General features: G+C 39.9%; 1 protein-coding gene across 2 annotated transcripts in view; it reads right to left on the bottom strand.

The window, feature by feature from the left end:
• Window positions 1–17693, bottom strand: part of LOC107755736 (A disintegrin and metalloproteinase with thrombospondin motifs 3-like) — a 107459-nt gene that overhangs the window by 82783 nt on the left and 6983 nt on the right. For both annotated transcript variants that reach the window (XR_001641734.1, XM_016572623.1), the window contains exon 4: window positions 4410–4566. Coding sequence is in view for 1 of the 2 variants with exons in the window: in XM_016572623.1 (XP_016428109.1) it covers window positions 4410–4566 (157 nt within the window). In the remaining variant the exon portion in view is untranslated. The remainder of the gene's footprint in view (window positions 1–4409; window positions 4567–17693) is intronic.

The following is a 17693-nucleotide window of genomic DNA, read 5'->3' as shown; positions in this document are numbered from 1 at the left end:
GCTCCTGGAGCGCACTGCCGGACCGCAATCGCGTGCAGTGTGAACGCTCTGATCCGTTAACATGGGCGCGGAAAAAATACACACCACAGACGGGGTGTGTGAACCTGGCGTTACGTTTGTATTCCCGCCTGGTCTGTTCTGTTCTCGTGCTCCATTTAGGCGCGCTGCATTCTGACTGGTTCGGATAGCATACTGCGGGAGGTCGGGGGCACGTAAACTCGTGCTATAAAGCGATTTAGAAACCGCGCAAGCTCAAATCGTGATTTTATGACGATTTCGATTAATCGCACAGCCCTACAACAAACCCACTTTCATTTAAGCACTAGGCATACTCATTTATCCAAAGTGCTTTACATTGCATTAAAGACATACAGAATCAAACCCATGACCTTGGTGTTGCCATCACCATGCTATACTGTTTGAGGTACAGGAAAGACACTTACACACTTGCGAATGTAACCTGATCGATGCTTTGGTCTTTTCTTAGAGCTCTAGACACGTTCACTTAAGGAAGGAGAACTTCTCTTTTAGTCAGGAGGGCGACCAGAGGCCAAGAGTTCAAATAATGCATGGCTGGAAACAGCACCATAAGGCTAAGTAACACAGCAGCGTTCTCTCCTCTCTTCGACATACACAGCTTGCTACCAGGCCACAATTCGAATTGTGATGTTTTTGAAAGACAGCTGAATCAGGGCACGCAATTGAGTCTATAACATCCTTGGATGAATTGGACGCAGTTACTCTTAGATCCTTGTATTTCAGATGTGCATGAGACCAAACCCCATGAAGAGGATTCTATGCTAAAAATACAGCTGTGCCCACACAACAGGCAAGAAACACACTGCCGACTGAGCTTTAAAAAAAATTGCTGTTAATTTCCTCACCCTCGGGCCATCCAAGATGTAGGTGACTTTTTTCTTCAGTAGAACAGTAAAGAAGATTTTTAGCTGTGAGTCAAAGGCTACTGTCACTTTAGAGTCAAAAAAGCATATACTGTACAGGAAAGACAAAATTAATACTGTACTTGTTGCTTCTGACAATATATTGAGGTAAAGCAACAAACTGAACATTATTTACAACATTAAACTTGGAAATCTGATTCTTTAAACTAGACTTCATTAGCACACCTTTTTACACAAACAATGAGAAACCATCAAAACTTTAATTTTCCCCTTCATTCAAGGGCTCGCTTCAAGCATGCGCATATCACCAGCTCATCTGTCTTCGTTCTGAGTTGGAATTGTTTCCTTGGTTCAATGTATTTCAGGAGAAACTGGAACACTGAATCTGTTGGCAAAAACATCATAGGATCAAATATGCCGGTATTTTGGTTCATTTTGAGTCGAGAGTGACTGTCAGGCACGTCTGAAAGTGAGCTTTGATTGAGCCACAAACTGTTTCAGATGGTTCAGTGCGAAAACAAAAAACAAAAACAACAACAACAAAAAAGTTTTAAAAGAATGATTTGTTCGCAGAATGGACACCTCTCTGGATCGTTTGCCTGAAGCTATGGATTACAGGTAATAATGTTGTAAATAATGTTCAGTTTCTTGCACAGACCAATCGTTTCACTTCATAAGACTATTATCTATTGTCAGGAGCCACGGGTATTAATTTTGTCTTGCCTGTTTATGCTATTTTGACTCAGAATGACAGTAGCCATTGACTTGCTTTTTATAAATCACAAAGGACCACAGTTTTAGTTAAAATTCTTCTTTACTGTTCTACTAAAGAAAAAATGTCACCTACTTCTTGGACAGCCTGAGGTTGAGCAAATTAACAGCAAATTTATATTTTTGGCTGAACTTTCCCTTTAAGACCTTTAGAGAGGTTTGTCTCCATAAATGGATCATAAGTCATTTACGGAACATTCACATACAGCTGAACATTGTCAAGCTTTACAAGTAGTACGCGAACATTCACAATAGGATTGATAATGGCAATAATTTAAGGTCCACTGGCCAAATAGAGAAAACCTTTCCTCATCTTATCAGTTACACGCTGTGATTATCTAAGCAACAGGAGCGAGAGCGTAATCATCTCTACTTAAGGCATGTTTCCCACCTGGGACAATGGAATGCCATCCCATCACCATGGCAACCAGTACTACCACACAAGCACTTGACTCTTTAGAAGCGACTGAATTGAGAGGAAATCTCAAAAGGTTATGACTGCATAAAGGGCTCGACTTCCCAAAGCTTCCCACTATTCAAACGTGATTATAAAATGACTTCAACAACAAAAAAAAGTTGGCTGTGAATTGAAAGTGCTGTCAGTCATTCACATGGCCTGGTGGTGGTTTGTAAAAAGGTTTGTGTGATCTGGTTGAGAAGATGCTGTTCAGCAATATGGGCAGGCCCACCTACAAAGAATGTCTGACTTCAGACTTTCTGGCATGCTTTAGTACACTGTACATTTCTAAAAAAGTGCTATGATGCATTTTAATTTCTTTTAGCAAAAGGCAATATAAAACCACTTTTCAAAACATGATAAAGGAATTTATCTGCTCCAAATTAGGGATGCACGATATTATCGGACTGATATCGGAATCGGCCGATATTGGCTTTAAATGTAAATATTTCGGCATCGGCCCGATATGAAAAATTATGCCGATATGTCTTGCCGATAAGAGGAATACGTTAACTCACATGTGCTCAGGGTGTGCTAGCAATTAGATCACGTCAGCAGTGTGGATCATTCTTGAAGCAAAGTTTTGCCTGAATGGTGATTAGATTCACTCTTTTGGATAGGTGCATTTAATCTGTGAAAGCAAGTACAGAATGACAGTGTGTAATAGAGTAAACAGTAATAGCACGTGCGGTGACAGCCTCCCCCAGGTCCTAACGCCTGTTCGGTAAGGAGATTTAATCTGTAGGGGGCGCTGTTGGCCTACTTCTCAAATGTTAAATCTTAAAATAAAATGTTAGGGTTAACATTGTATCTTTCTGGGGAAAAAATGCAGCGATTGATATATAGTTTATTTATAGTTATTTTCAAAGCTTCAATGTACTGTCAAAAAACCTTCATTATTGTTTATTTAATTCTAACAAATAAGTTATTGTTCAAAACTAACCAAAATGTAAAATATTTTTGCTCATAATTTCTGCACAGGAGAGACATGGTGTTGTTTCCAAACAAAAGGAAATATATCGATATCGGCCAAAATGAGTTGAAAAATATCGGCATATCGGATATCGGCAAAAATCCAATATCGTGCATCCCTACTCCAAATAAACACTTTTCTATCTCTACTACTCATTCAAAAGCAATAAAAAAGCACATGTGCCATTAAATTCATTTCAGGACAGGTAGTATTCATGTGATAGAAGACAAAATTATGTTACTAGTTTTTAAAAATCTGAACAACAAATCAGCAACTTAAGTCAGCTATTTATACAACAGTTACAACAGCAATGCAATATTCTACCAGTATCATAATATATATTGTATAGTATATTGCTCTAATCAACAAAGTGGGGATAATTTAGACCTTAAAACATTGAAAAATCTAATAGAAAATCAAAGTTTTAGTATTGTGAAAATTTTAAATCACATATAATGAAAAAAGAAAACTTACAAGGAATTAAAAAAATATTTTAACAACTCAACTTTCTCTCAAATTGTCATACTGATAATATAATAAATATATTTATAAAAATATACATATAAGTAAAATTATAAATATATTGTTTTTATATTGCAAATCAGCGTTGATTTAGTATCACTGAGATGCTATTATAGTTTTTGTTAATATTTTGAATTAGATTTTATTTTTATATTTTCTGCTTTAATGTTAATTTTAGTTAAAGTTTTAGTAATTTTGTTGTGTTTGTCATTTTTATAACTTTTTGTTGTTTTTAAATATGTCTATATATATTTTTTTTTTTCAAATTTTTATTTCAGTTTGAGATATTTTAGTACATCAAGTCAATGAGTTGCCTTGCCAGCTAGCTGAAATTAAATCAATTAAGTTTAATGTTTTTTAATACTTTATTTTATTTCATTTAACATTTATGTTAAGTAGCACATTTTTATGCTTTTTGTTTTAGTTGACTATAATAACCCTGATGCAAACCACCTAATACTTAGTAATTGGGAAGGGGGGCTTAGGTGTGTATGTAAGTGATTACCAATGTAAAAAAAAAAAAACCACTTTATGTCAAAAAGGTTGCTGACCCCTGAACTAAGGCCTTCATTACAATGTTGAATGTAAATTAAATTTATCAATCATCAGTCAACAGCAACAATGGTTCAGTGGTTCCTTGTCTGATTTCAAACAAATGAAACATTATTAAATGATTTACAACACAAGGCTGTGGAAAACCCTAAGCCTAAGGCAAACACAGGAAATGGGACAAGGCTAGAATAAACCGATGCACACAAGACTTCAATAATCCAGTGGTACGTACCAATCGGCTGGTAATCCGAGGAGATGTCTGAAGGCGCTTTCAATACTGCAGACCTTCGGTACACCACATGCACTCTTCCCCTGTCCTCGTGTTCCTGTGTTCCTCGCTCCAGAGGCTCAATGAAGTACTCATCGGAATCAGTTCGAATCATACCAGCCTCGGGAGAACAAAAATAAGAATAATTGTTGACAGAAATAAAGGGGAAATTGAAGTCTCTCTAACCAAAGACTTATCTAGAGAATAAACCTATAAATAACTACGACAGATAGACAGATTTGACAGTACAAATTATACTTTGTATGTACATTATGAAATATGTTCATAAATGTAGGTGACAATAAATCTCAACACTGAATGCAAGGCCCCTGCCAAAACACATCATATGGTTTTGTTGGAAGGGCAGATGCTCTATTTATCAGCCAACCCTCATCCCCTCATTTACTATCATCTTTAATCTAACATATGGTAACAGTCACAACATATTATTAACAGGCACAGAACACATGGCTCACATCCAAACATTCCTTATACTCAAAGTTAAGCAACACATCATACATTTTTCGGCCTCATGAAAATTCTATCGAATTGTGCTGATAAAAGACAGTCCAGTGTGTGCCTTCACAAACAAATATTTTCCGGAAGCCCCGATAACAAATGAAAACACCAGAGAGAGTTAAATGTTTGATGCATTTGTCAGTGAATAATCACGGGTTTGAATCTCCTCTCTGCTCTCTGCTCTCAGCCTCCTATTAGTTTCAAAATCAAAGGCATCTTTAATTCAAAAATGCTTTCAGGATACAAAACGCACCAACACACACAGTTGTAAACAAAATTTGTTTTTCCTGCATAACTCAAACTAATTCCCCTGACTTATTTCCTTAATGAGTCTGAAAAACTTGTATTATATAATTATATATCACACAAAATTATTCAGAAATCAACAAAGTGGGAATAATTTAGACCTGAAAAGTCTAAAATCAAAGTTTTAGTATTGTTAAAATTTTAATTATCATATATAATGAAAAGGAAAACTTCAAGGATTTAAAAATATATATTTTACCAATTCAGCTTTTCTCTCAAATTGCCATACTGATAATATAATAAATATCTAATTAACAAAAAAATAGAATAGCAGTATTTTCACCATTGGACCCCACTGTATATTACTACATTCTTTGTGTTTTATTTACTACACAAAATCATTCAGAATCCATCTGTCAATTTAGTATACTCATAATATAAAAATAAAACAAACAAGCAAACAAAAATGAAATAAGGCAATAAACTGCAAAGCAGCCGCATTTTCACCAGTGGTCTTTTTATTACACCACTGTATATTATTGCATCCTGCGTGTTTCAACTTATGTACAACATGTGTGAGTCACTACAAATCATACTGACATCACACCAGACCATCTTGACTTGCAATATGTGATCATACATGTACATGTGCTCACTTCTGTAGTGTGAGTTCATATGCTCAACTGTGTATTTGTCTCTGTGCACGCGAGTGTTCGAATGTACAGTACTTCAAGTGTGTGTGTGTGCATGGACCGACCTCCTTGCTCTTTTGAAACAGCCTCTCAGTTTTACCTCCAGCCCCAGAGCTGGCCTCCTGGACACAGAACAGCCTCTCAGAGGCCATGCTTTGGAATGTGCTGAGAGACTAGCGCTCTCTCTCTCAGTCCACTCTCCCCTAGTCATAACCTGGCCACCCCTTCTCAGCGCCATCCTGTGCACTCAAGAACACAGGGTTTACCTTTCTCCATGCCTGCTGCCTTTATACATTTCCGATGAACTCAATGCGTCAGTAGTCAGTTTTTGCTTATAGGAATTTTTAAAATGCAACCAAGGTATTAGCAGATTTCTAAAGCTGCACAAATGCACCATGAGAATCGCTCCACCACAATAACATTGGATCATTATGTATTATTATAAAAACTCATACCCAGTCTTGTTCAAACTGCCCGAGGCATATAAATATGACGTGCACTGCATGTGCACGAGGACAGAATCAGTATGTGCCAAACATACGTGTTCCAACCCCATGATTCTTCCCTGCAGACACACAGGTCACTGCACCGACCACCTGAGCCAAGCTGTTTGACTCTTTGAGAGGGAGTATCTTTGCATTTTAATCACTTAAATTAGAAGTGAATTAATGCCATTTATTGCAGGAATAATTCCCTGATGACAGTAGATTGTAACAGAGCATAGCTCCCAACTGCTGTTTAACCGTGTAAGATACTGTTGCCTTTGGGTGCATGCCAATATAGGAAAATACTCTAATATAACCCTAAACTATGTTCTAATTGGTCTGTTGTATACTAACCTTAACTGACAATCAATCAGTAAAGCTAAAGGTCATAAAAATTATTAATCAATAATGAAACCTAGATCAATGGAATCTAGTAATCACTGGCACCACAGCTGTCAGAGCCTGTCATCAAGAGCCTGTCTGACATGTATACATGGCCATTATTATGAAAAAAAAAATTATTGCTGTTCTTCAATGATTGCAAGTTGCTTAGGGAAAACAATAAGAATTAATGCTGAGATAGTGCACTTTGTTTCCAAAACTTTTGGAGGTCAATGCATGTGAAACGTTTTTAAAAAAGGATAAAAGAAAGAAATACTGCATAATATATGAGAGCTCAGGAGGATTTAATTAAAACCCTTCAGCTATTATTTTCCATGCACCTGCTGAAAACACCAGCAAAGTTGGTCATGTTATGTTATGTTAGATGTTGGTATCCACACCAGACCTCTAAACTAATTTAACTAGCAAGACTTCCTTGGCCAACCAGCATCATTATGGTGGCTATGGTGATCCACCAATTATACAAACAGCAAACCAGTCCTAACCAGGAAATTCATGCTGGTCTAAGGTGGTATTTTCAGCAGAGACATTATTGCTTATACTTCAGATATTATCAGTGGCGGCTCGTCGGGGGAGGCAGGGGAGGCACAGCTTCCCCAAAATTTTGAGGTGAAAATGGGAGGAGGACGATTTAATGTTAATAAAATTCACAATTAATTTCAGTTCATGTCTTAGAATGTCCTTGCTAGCCTCCTTTCTGATATCAACCAATCATCATAGAGACGTAAATTACGTGATATTAGTTTGAATGTCTCCCGCTGCGCTGATAATGTACCAAGTACTTATGATGAGTAGCGATATTGAATAGGCTATTTGATCGCCAACAGATGTACCAAGCTGTCATTCAAACAGTAACGTTATATATACAAATTAAAAATAAAGGGAGAACATGCCTAAGCTGGATATAGGCTACAGCAGTCGGCTTAATTAAATGGCACAACAGGCAGCTCTCTTTTAACACAGACTTTTAAGAAGGGATGGATGTTTGCTTCAAGTGATAGGCCAGGTAAGTGAAATTATATTATCTTGATGTGTGTCACTTTCTTTAAGTTTTCTGAGTAAAACCCAACCAAAAAGCCATTTTAAAGTGGTTAAGCAAATAATAATAATAATAATCGGCAGGGATCCCCAGACCAATACAATTAGTGTGCCTCCTCTATTTTATAACCCACGAGCCGCCACTGGATATTATTTCCAAAAATGAACCTTTATCATTTGTTAGTGTGAGGCATCACATACATCAAGTACAAATTAATTGTTTGGAAAAGACTTCGGGAAAAGAGGAAGATGAAATAAGGAGAAAAAAATTCAGCCTAAGAACATCAAGGGTGGAGGAAATTTTAAAAAAGGACAAAACTTTCAAGACTTTTAAAGTGTGGTATTGTACATAATGTCCTCCCGAATTAGGGTACAGTAAGGAAACAATGATCCAGTAGACTAAGACAGAATCTAAAGTTCTCAAGCTAAAATAATTGTGACATATTTGTATCCTTATAAATGTATTTTATGTTTTATAAATGATTTTTTTTCTTAGGCTCTTTGTATCCAAGGAAACCAATTTAGAGAACGTAGAAACAGAAATAAAAACAGTTTCATTAACATTAACATTGAAATGTTCTTCTAAGAAACCATTTTACTGGACTGCACAGAAAACAAACAGCCCTCCATAATAAGACTGAGGTCAGAAAACATCGCAGCTTATCACGTTCAATGAACTACTGCCATTCCCAATAACCCAATTTTACACTCAGCCCTCATTAAAAACATTAAACGCATCTCTGAGGTGACAGTACCAGCGAGAAACATGGAGAACAGGGTGGTCAACACTATTACCGCTCCATTAGCAACACCAACCAACGAGCAGCTGGCTATGTGGAGTGGACAATCATAGGTGGATGGACAGAGCCTCTTGCCTTTACCTGAACTGCAGTCCTCGAAATGGATCAAGAGTCCTGTGTTCCATCAGTTTAATATCCCCAGCATCAGCGGCCGCCAAGCAGACACCAGCTATGGGCCAAGACAAACATATGGGATTCAGCTGAAGGGGTCCAGTTTTCTAAGACGGCACTCCAGTCTAAACTTCTTAAGGAGCCGGTCTGAACGTGCTTTATTTAAAAAAAGGTACTGCCACTTTCAAAAAAGCGTGGATTCAGCCGACACACTGCTACCTTTCACCCGCCATGTTGTTTAAAGGTGTGTTTGGTTTAGAAATGTGTGTAAACCTTCGTCATCATTACCTGCCATTTTCATCCCTCCTTTAAAAGGAACTTTTAAAAAGTTACACCAGTTAATTTCTTTCACTGGGAGAAAAAAAAGAAAGAAAAAAATTCAAAAATAATCTAAACCAGAGAGGAAAAGAGGAATCTCTGTATTTTAAGGAAGAACATTCAAAATAAATGTGAAAAGTTAAGCAAAATTATTTCACAAGTACTCAGGAAAATAACATAATAATAATTTTTACACCATACATTTTGTTACTTAGAAAAAAAATACTGTCTAAAACATACTGGTCATCACATATCATGATGGTACTGAATAACATGCTAGAAATTTTAATGACTAACAGATGTTTATCCTTAAAAAAATGCCTTACCAAACAGAAACAAAATTGATTTGTTTCTCATTCACAATACATATTGTAAAGCAGCTTTACAAAGAAAAGTGTCTAACATATTCCAGTAAGCAAAGGAAAGTGGAAAAAAAAAAACATCTAAAATACTGTTACAGGTGCTCAAACTATGACGGAAGGGCAGGAAAAAAAGAAAAAAAATAGACACACTATGTCAGTTTACTGTTTTTACTTCAATTTCTTTAATAATGTGCAAGCTGCAGGATATTTGGTCTGATAAAAGAGCATTTAGCTAAAAACATCATATCACACATCATAATAATCTATGTGTCCACTCAAAATGTGCGATCTGTCACTCTGAGGGTGTGTCTGTAAAATGTGCAGTAGCGAGAGTGATAATTGCTTTCAACGCACAGTCAATAATGTCTTCATATATATGCGCCATTACAGTAGGGAAAATACAAACCACACTTTTGAAAGCCTAGAGTGTACACAAGGTATCAATTTATTACACTTTTATTATCCCAGCCACAGTCTAATCACGATGAAAGTGTGAAAACTTCATTTAAAAATCTGCTCTACATTCAGTCCCACAACACCCTGCATGAACCTGCTGCTTCCATACAAAATAAATTGAAAATGGATACTTGAAACTACTTGAGCAACAGTATGAAAATGTTTGCATGATTTTTCAAAATTTCTGTATGTGGCAAGCACAAAGGAACTCTGAAAAAAGAAAAAGGCATGGTATGTGACGTAATTTTAAATCTAATTCGAAAAGACAACATACAAATCAAATCAGAATCATTCATTTCTTTTTGTGTCGCTCTGAAAAAGCACCCAAAGCAAACATTTACCCATTACTCTGAGTGGTGGCAAGACCTGCATGGCTAACTCTAAATAAAACCCAAGCTGCTGGTGAACAGGCCCCAGTGTCCACAGCAATGACAACAGAAAATGTGGCTTTAAACTGGTCATAATTAAAAATGTATAAATATATTAATACATCAATAAAAGCAGCCAAACATACACGGCTGGACTTGCTAGTCTCTGGCCTCTCCTAAAGCAGACCTAAAGAAATAAGTTGCCTCTGCATATCCTCCAACACCTCCCCTCCTCAACCTCAAACCATATACCAAAACAGCTCAGGGGTCAAGCCTCTGCAACAGGCAAGTCCTCGGCTGAATCAACAAAGTACATCAATAACTATTAGTGAATACAACTCTTGTGTACGGGTGCACTTCTCAGGGGGAAGGAACTGGCTCGGTTTCTTTCTCAATCAAAGGCAACCTTTTTTTCTGGATATGCTAAACCCCTAACATGCCCTCTTCTGTATAACTGAAGCATATACAGCCGTTCTTCACAAATGCTTAACAAATTATACTGGAGATGGACTAAAGGCCTTTCTTTTTAAGAGAGGACGAGAGTCTTATTAAATGTAAAGTGGGGATTTGAGTCTAATCCAAAATATCAAAGCATCTGTTTTCTCCAACCTCTCTTAGTTGCTTTAGATAATGCTTTGTAATGGAAGTCTTGCCAGTAAAAACAGAATGTTATGAAATATTTTGGGACTGCTGCCAGCTAATTTGCACTTTTTTGGTGCATTTCAAGTGCATTTAGAAAGACAGAGATTCATAGAAGGGGGGATTTAGTTTAGCATGGCTAAAATCCTTTAGCTGTAAAAACACAAGCAGAACTGAGGTAACAGTAAAAATCAGGACAGCCTGTTATGATCCAAATGTTACCTGATTTCAAGCTGAGATGCTGAAGCTGAAGTCACTGAGTTCGGCCAATATTTGGTGAAGAATATTTGTGTTCCCAGATGGATGGTTTCTGAGTTTAAACTGGTGTTGGACTGAATAAAAGCCTCACCCGAGTTTGCAAAGTTTGAACATAAGGAGTGAAACTCAATGCTGCTCCTTCCAAAGAAAAGCAACTACTTCTGATAGCTCTGTTGGTTCAGAAAACTTGCTTTACTCTCTTTCGTTCAGAACACTTTCTCACTCTTAATATAGCTGTCCAACTAGAACTTAAAGACATTCACCCTACAACGAAAATCCGGACATAATACATTCAGCCGCATATGATTTCAAGCCTGTATAACTTTCTATTTTCTGTTTAGCAGAAAAGGGGAAAAAAATGCTCTTTCAGTTCCTATTTCATAGAACAGGGGTTAATGATTTCAAGCTTCAAAAAGGCCACAGATGCATGATAAAAGTACTATCAAATGGTCCATATTTATGAAATAACAAAGTCATTATTCACTTAAAACCTTGACACCCAAACTAGTTCTCAAGAGGTTTCATGGCAAAGGTAGCGATTTTGAATTCATGAATGAAACTTTCTTTTGAGTCGAATGATTCATTCTTAAATCTAATTCATTCAGCTCTCAAGTTCAACTCACTGACTGTCTTAAATGTTTAGCAGCTGTCTGGAGTGGAAGGTTATCAGTGAATGGCATAAAAGTTGGTCTCTTTGTCACACAAAGCTTGTATGGCTTCAGAAGACTCATAAGTCATGTAGTCCACTTTTATTGTAGTTTTTTTTTTTAAGCTTAAAAGCTTCAGTCCAAATTATTTTCATTGCCATGGAACAGGGGACCGGCACAGTCTTCAGAATCTATTCTGCAACAAGGAAGAAATAAAGTCAAAGAGGTTTGAAAAACATGATGAAAATGAGAGAAGATTATTTAACTGGTAACTGGAAAATTTCTTTAACTGGTAACGCATTGTATCAGCAAGGATATCTGTTGTGTTATTTGTGTAAATGGGATATAAAATTCCATGTAAGTGCATCTACAGAATCTTCCACCATTCTTGACCCACTTTTGCTGCAGCCATGTGAGGACAGAACATTTTGTAGTAAGGTTAAAAAGGCATGTTGCTTTGGTTAAAAAACATTCCATTCTTCAATTGCGTATTAAATTCACATGCGCAATAAATCTTTTTTGTTACTTTCCAGTTTGTCTCTAGACACTGGCAGTTACAGATGATGAGAGTCTGGAGCGTTAAGAACAAGGCACATTGAGTGATCCACTGAGTAAATGGTGGGACACACACTGGTATGCCAGAGATGTCAGAGAGCAGAGATGTGTTTACTCTTAAAACAGAGTACACCCACTTGTGACAGTTCAGGTCTCATACATGTTTTGGTCACTGGCACTTCTGTTTGATGTAGGTTGTGCAGCCACCATGTCTTAACTTAATAAAAAATGACTATGACAGCACAGTTCTCCTCTCTGAACTCCACTGTACATCCTAGTTATGCTGCGATAACAACAGTGTTTCCTGCACCCTCCACCACAACTGAATTTACCAAAGATTTACCACAAAATAATGGCAAGAAAACACTTCACATGGGCTACACACAAACTATAAAAAATATACAGTGCAATCCAGTTCACGAACAAATAAGTTATTTTAATAAATTGCTCAAGACTCACTTTAAATGAGTCTGATGAATCATTCACTGAATGAACTCACTGAATCCATCAAAGCGGTTACTGAATCAACATATGACTAGACTATAACGTCTAGTGAGAGTCTCACAGGCTGCATGTAAAAATAAACATACAGAGTGAGCAGTGTAATCCAATTCACAAACAAATGACTCTTATGAGCAATCCCTAGCCTAAAAGAATAGTTCAAAAACGCACAAACCAGTTACCTGTTTGAATCAGTTTGACAAATTCTTCACTGAATGAACATACATACATCTGCCGTTCAAAAGTTTGAGGTTGGAGAAAGAAGTCTCTTATGCATTTAATTGATCAAATACAGTAAAAACATTTATATTATGAAATATTATTACAATTTAAAATAACTGTTTTCTATTTTAATGTATCTTAAATTGCAATTTTTTCCCTTTGAGGGCAAAATTGAGTTTTCAGCAGGCATTATTCCAGTCTTCAGTGTCACATGATCCTTCAGAATCATTCTAATATGCTGATTTGGTGCATAATAAATATTTCTTATTGTTATCAATGTTGAAAATGGCTGATGCTTAATTTTTTTGTTATTGAAACCATTATTTTTTTTTCTTCAGTATTCTTTGATGATTAGTTGAAAGGAACAGCATTTATTTGAAATAGACATGTTTGTAACTGTGTAAACATTTTCACTCTCTTTTGATCAATTTCATTCAGCCTATATTTCGAAATGCATATATTTATATAACTAATCGGCTTACAGTTATTTTTATGCTACTTTATATTGCAGATTGGTGTTTCTTTTCATATTATTTGAATCTATTGTAGTAATTATAAACACACTAGTTTGTATAGCAAATAGTTCACTGGACTTTTTTATTCTTCTAGTTACTTACCTATAACAGCTAATGAATCAGAAGCCTTGCCCATTCACAGAAAATTGCTAACTTCCAATTATTAGTGTCATATACACTTATGTTTGTTAGTTGCTGCTTGGTAGAGCAATATAAATCACCATTAGGACTTCTTAGTGCCTAAGAGGTATGCCGCTCACTAGGTTTTGAAGCAGAGCTAACACTAGAACTCAAGGAGGAATTCAAGGCATGATGGGAAAAAAAGAAGTTCAAAGTCATCACAGCTGTGAAATGGATCTGAGAAAGACTGTGAACATGTCAGATTGTTAGTGGCAGAGTGGGCAGAAGAACACAGACTCCTCTGACCATTAATGTCATTATTCTCCTGACAAAGGTACGTTGGGGATGAAGTTCTGGCTCAGGGCCAGTCTCGCGTGTGAAGCTCAGCCAGGAGTTCAGTAACGCAGTCAGCTCTGATCATCAATGAGTGAGGAGCCTCATTCAGCACCCTGGCCACAGAGTACAGCAGTACGCATTATAGAGGCCAAGCTATGAGTGACACAGAGCCGTAGATTAGCAGAGGATAATTCCCATTGCCTAGTGAACACGCTGACTGCTGACCCTGTTTCAGTCCCTATTGGAAAGGGAACAGGCAATGGTTTGGCTCTTTGATATTTCTACCAAAGTATTTGTGCTGACATTCCAAAACCTTGTTGAGTTGTTAAGCAGAAACAGAACCATTCACTTTTCTCCACTTTCAGAGGAATGTTCACAGGCCTGAAACATGCCTGTGTCATATAAGTGAGCCTCCCACTCCTCCTTCTCCTTCTCCTCCTCCCCCAGCTAAAATCATCCCTCCATCCCCCACAACCTCTCAAAGAGGAAATATCTGCTTCACGGGCTACATGTGAAGACTTTAAGATCCACCATGGCTGTAATTAAGACCAGTGAAACATAACTTGGTGTCGACTCAGAGTGCCACTTTACATCAAAGACTGTCCACGTAAGCATTTGATCCATTACTCAAGGAAGTGGTGGAGTTTAGATGGAAAAAGTAAATCTAAAGTCTCAGTGGGTCTTGTAGAAATACACAGTCAAGATTTCAAAGGTCATCACATCATTCTAAGACAATTTAAACATTCAGAGCTGAAGGAAAATGTATAAAGGAGTCACTTCAAATGGAATAGTTCAGCTTGTCTCAGAGCAGATTAACTCATAGATTCTAATAAGTACTGAATCTGAAAACATGTCTTTCTATTGGACTGCAAGCAAAAACATACAGCATTGAAAGGTAAACCAATTCATGAACACATTCATGAACAAAAGTCTTTCAATGAGTGGGCCTCATGGGATGATGTTAACTCTTATGAGTTGTTCTTGTAATGAATTGTTAAAAAAAAAAAACTTACAAACACATGAGCCACCACTTGAATCAGTACGATGAACTCGCTAAATGAAGCAGCTGAATCAACTGAATCTGATTCACTAGTGAGAAAACATTCATTCCCTTTCAGTCGGTCACTCCGAGTCATGTCGGTGACCGACGAATTGGGATATCACTTCGATAGACCAATCTACTTCGGGGTGGTCTGCGCTCCCGTCGCATGTCGCAACTCGCCCGCCACTTCCTCCTTTGGAGTCAGAAGCATCTGAGGTCGCTTCGTGCTGTTCACATTCCTGGGCTGCTCAACCGGGCAGCCGACGAGCTGTCTCGAGCTGCGCTCCCGGGAGAATGGCGACTTCATCCCCAGACGGTCCAGCTGGTTTGGAGACGTTTCGGAGCCGCTCAGGTAGACCTGTTTGCTTCTCCAGAAACCTCTCACTGCCAGTTGTTCTTCTCCCTGGCCGAGCTCGGCACCGACGCACTGGCACACAGCTGGCCACGGGGCCTTCGCAAGTATGCGTTTCCCCCAGTGAGCCTTCTTGCACAGACACTGTGCAAAATCCGGGAGGACGAGGAGCAAGTCTTGCTAGTGGCGCCGTATTGGCCCACTCGGACCTGGTTCCCCGAGCTAGTGCTCCTCGTGACAGCCCCTCCTTGGCCGATTCCTCTGAGGAAGGATCTACTGACTCAGAGACGGGGCACCGTTTGGCACCCGCGTCCAGACCTTTGGAAACTCCATGTCTGGTCCCTGGACGCGGAGGTTCTAGGTGACCTACCCCAGGCGGTAGTGAACACCATCACTTCGGCAAGAGCACCGTCTACGAGACACGCTTACGCCTTGAAGTGGAACCTGTTCGTCGAGTGGTGTTCTTCTCGCCGAGAAGACCCCCGGAGATGCCTGATTGCAGCAAGGGCTGGAGCGAAGGCTGTCTCCCTCCACCCTCAAAGTCCAGATTGCTGCTATTGCTGCGTACCATGACCCGGTGAATGGGAAGTCCGTAGGTAAGCATGACCTCGTCATCAGGTTCCTTAGAGGGGCCAGGAGGTTGAATCCTACCCGGCCCCCCTCTATACCCTCTTGGGACCTGTCTCTAGTGCTAAAATCACTACAGCAGGGCCCATTCGAGCCTTTGCATTCAGTTGAGCTAAAGTTTCTTTCATTGAAAACTCTGCTCCTGCTTGCACTGGCCTCCATCAAGAGGGTAGGGGACCTGCACGCATTTTCGGTCGACGATTCGTGCCTAGAGTTTGGGCCGGCTGACTCCCAGGTAATCCTGAGGCCCCGGCCCGGCTACGTGCCCAAGGTTCCCACTACACCCTTCAAAGACCAAGTGGTGAACCTGCAAGCGCTGCCCCCGGAGGAGGCAGACCCAGCCCTGGCTTTGCTCTGTCCCGTCCGAGTATTAAGGTGCTACGTAGACCGGACACAAAGCTTCAGGACCTCAGACCAGCTCTTTGTCTGTTACGGAGGCCGGCAGAAGGGGAATGCCGTCTCTAAGCAGAGGATGGCCCACTGGATTGTGGATGCCATCACCCTGGCTTATCAGGCACAGGGTGTGCCCTGCCCATTCAGGCTGCGAGCTCACTCAACTAGAAGTGTTGCATCCTCCTGGGCGTTGGCTCATGGCGCCTCGCTGACAGATATTTGTAGGGCTGCGGGCTGGGCGACCCCCAACACGTTCGCTAGATTCTATAGCCTCCGTGTGGAGCCGGTATCCTCCTGTGTTCTCACCTCAAACGGGTAGTGGCGCCGAGAGGCCCCGGTTAGTGTCGGCTTGCTAAAACTGCTCCAGAGTGTCCTACAGTAGACCCTGTTGAGATCCTCCGTCACCCTCGGCAGCGGACGCGGCGGAACGTCCGGCGCCGGGCCTTCACGATGAATCCGCGGGAACCGTGGAAGGCTGGGTTCCATATTGAGACCTAAGCGGTTCTCGTATGTGTATAGCCCACGGTATAGCCATAGAGCCCGTGTTTCCCCGGCAGACTTCTGCCTTTCCAAGAGGGTTACAATCACCTCCATTTCTCCATATACACCTAAACGGATGCTATATGTGTATTTGCTTCCGAAACCTCCTTCGGGAAGGATGGGGCTTCCGCAGCGTCCCTGTTCCAAGTGGAGCGGGTACGTTTTCCCAGTGTTATCCAGTCTCACTTAGTAAGGTAGTGCTTTGAAAAATGGTGAGTGGAACTACTTGTCCCGAGCCCCGGCCTACACCAGATAGGGGCGCAGGCGGCTCGCACAGGGCACTGGAAGGGGCAGCACCATGGCGCTTTGGTAGGGATCCCAATTCGTCGGTCACGACGTGACTCGTAGTGACCGACTGAAAGGGAACGTCTCGGTTACGTATGGTAACCCTCGTTCCCTGAAGGAGGGAACGGAGACGTCACGTCCCGTCGCCACGGTTGCTGTACCACCGCTGAGCGGCCGGGTCGCCGGCTCGGCTCCTCAGCGAAAACCTGGTATGCATTGCACCTGCTGCCTTATTATACTCACGCTGTGATCAGCGGCAGCTGGATGCAATAATTGCATGCCAATGTGCATTGGCTCGTTTAGTTTACACTCGAAGTAGATTGGTCTATCGAAGCGATATCCCAATTCGTCGGTCACGACGTGACGTCTCCATTCCCCTCCTTCAGGGAACGAGGGTTACATACGTAACCGAGACGTTC

The sequence above is a fragment of the Sinocyclocheilus rhinocerous genome, unplaced genomic scaffold (assembly GCF_001515625.1).
Source record: "Sinocyclocheilus rhinocerous isolate Xijiao unplaced genomic scaffold, SAMN03320098_v1.1 scaffold171, whole genome shotgun sequence".
Lineage (NCBI taxonomy): Eukaryota > Metazoa > Chordata > Actinopteri > Cypriniformes > Cyprinidae > Sinocyclocheilus > Sinocyclocheilus rhinocerous.
This window is presented reverse-complemented; position numbering and strand designations above follow the sequence as displayed.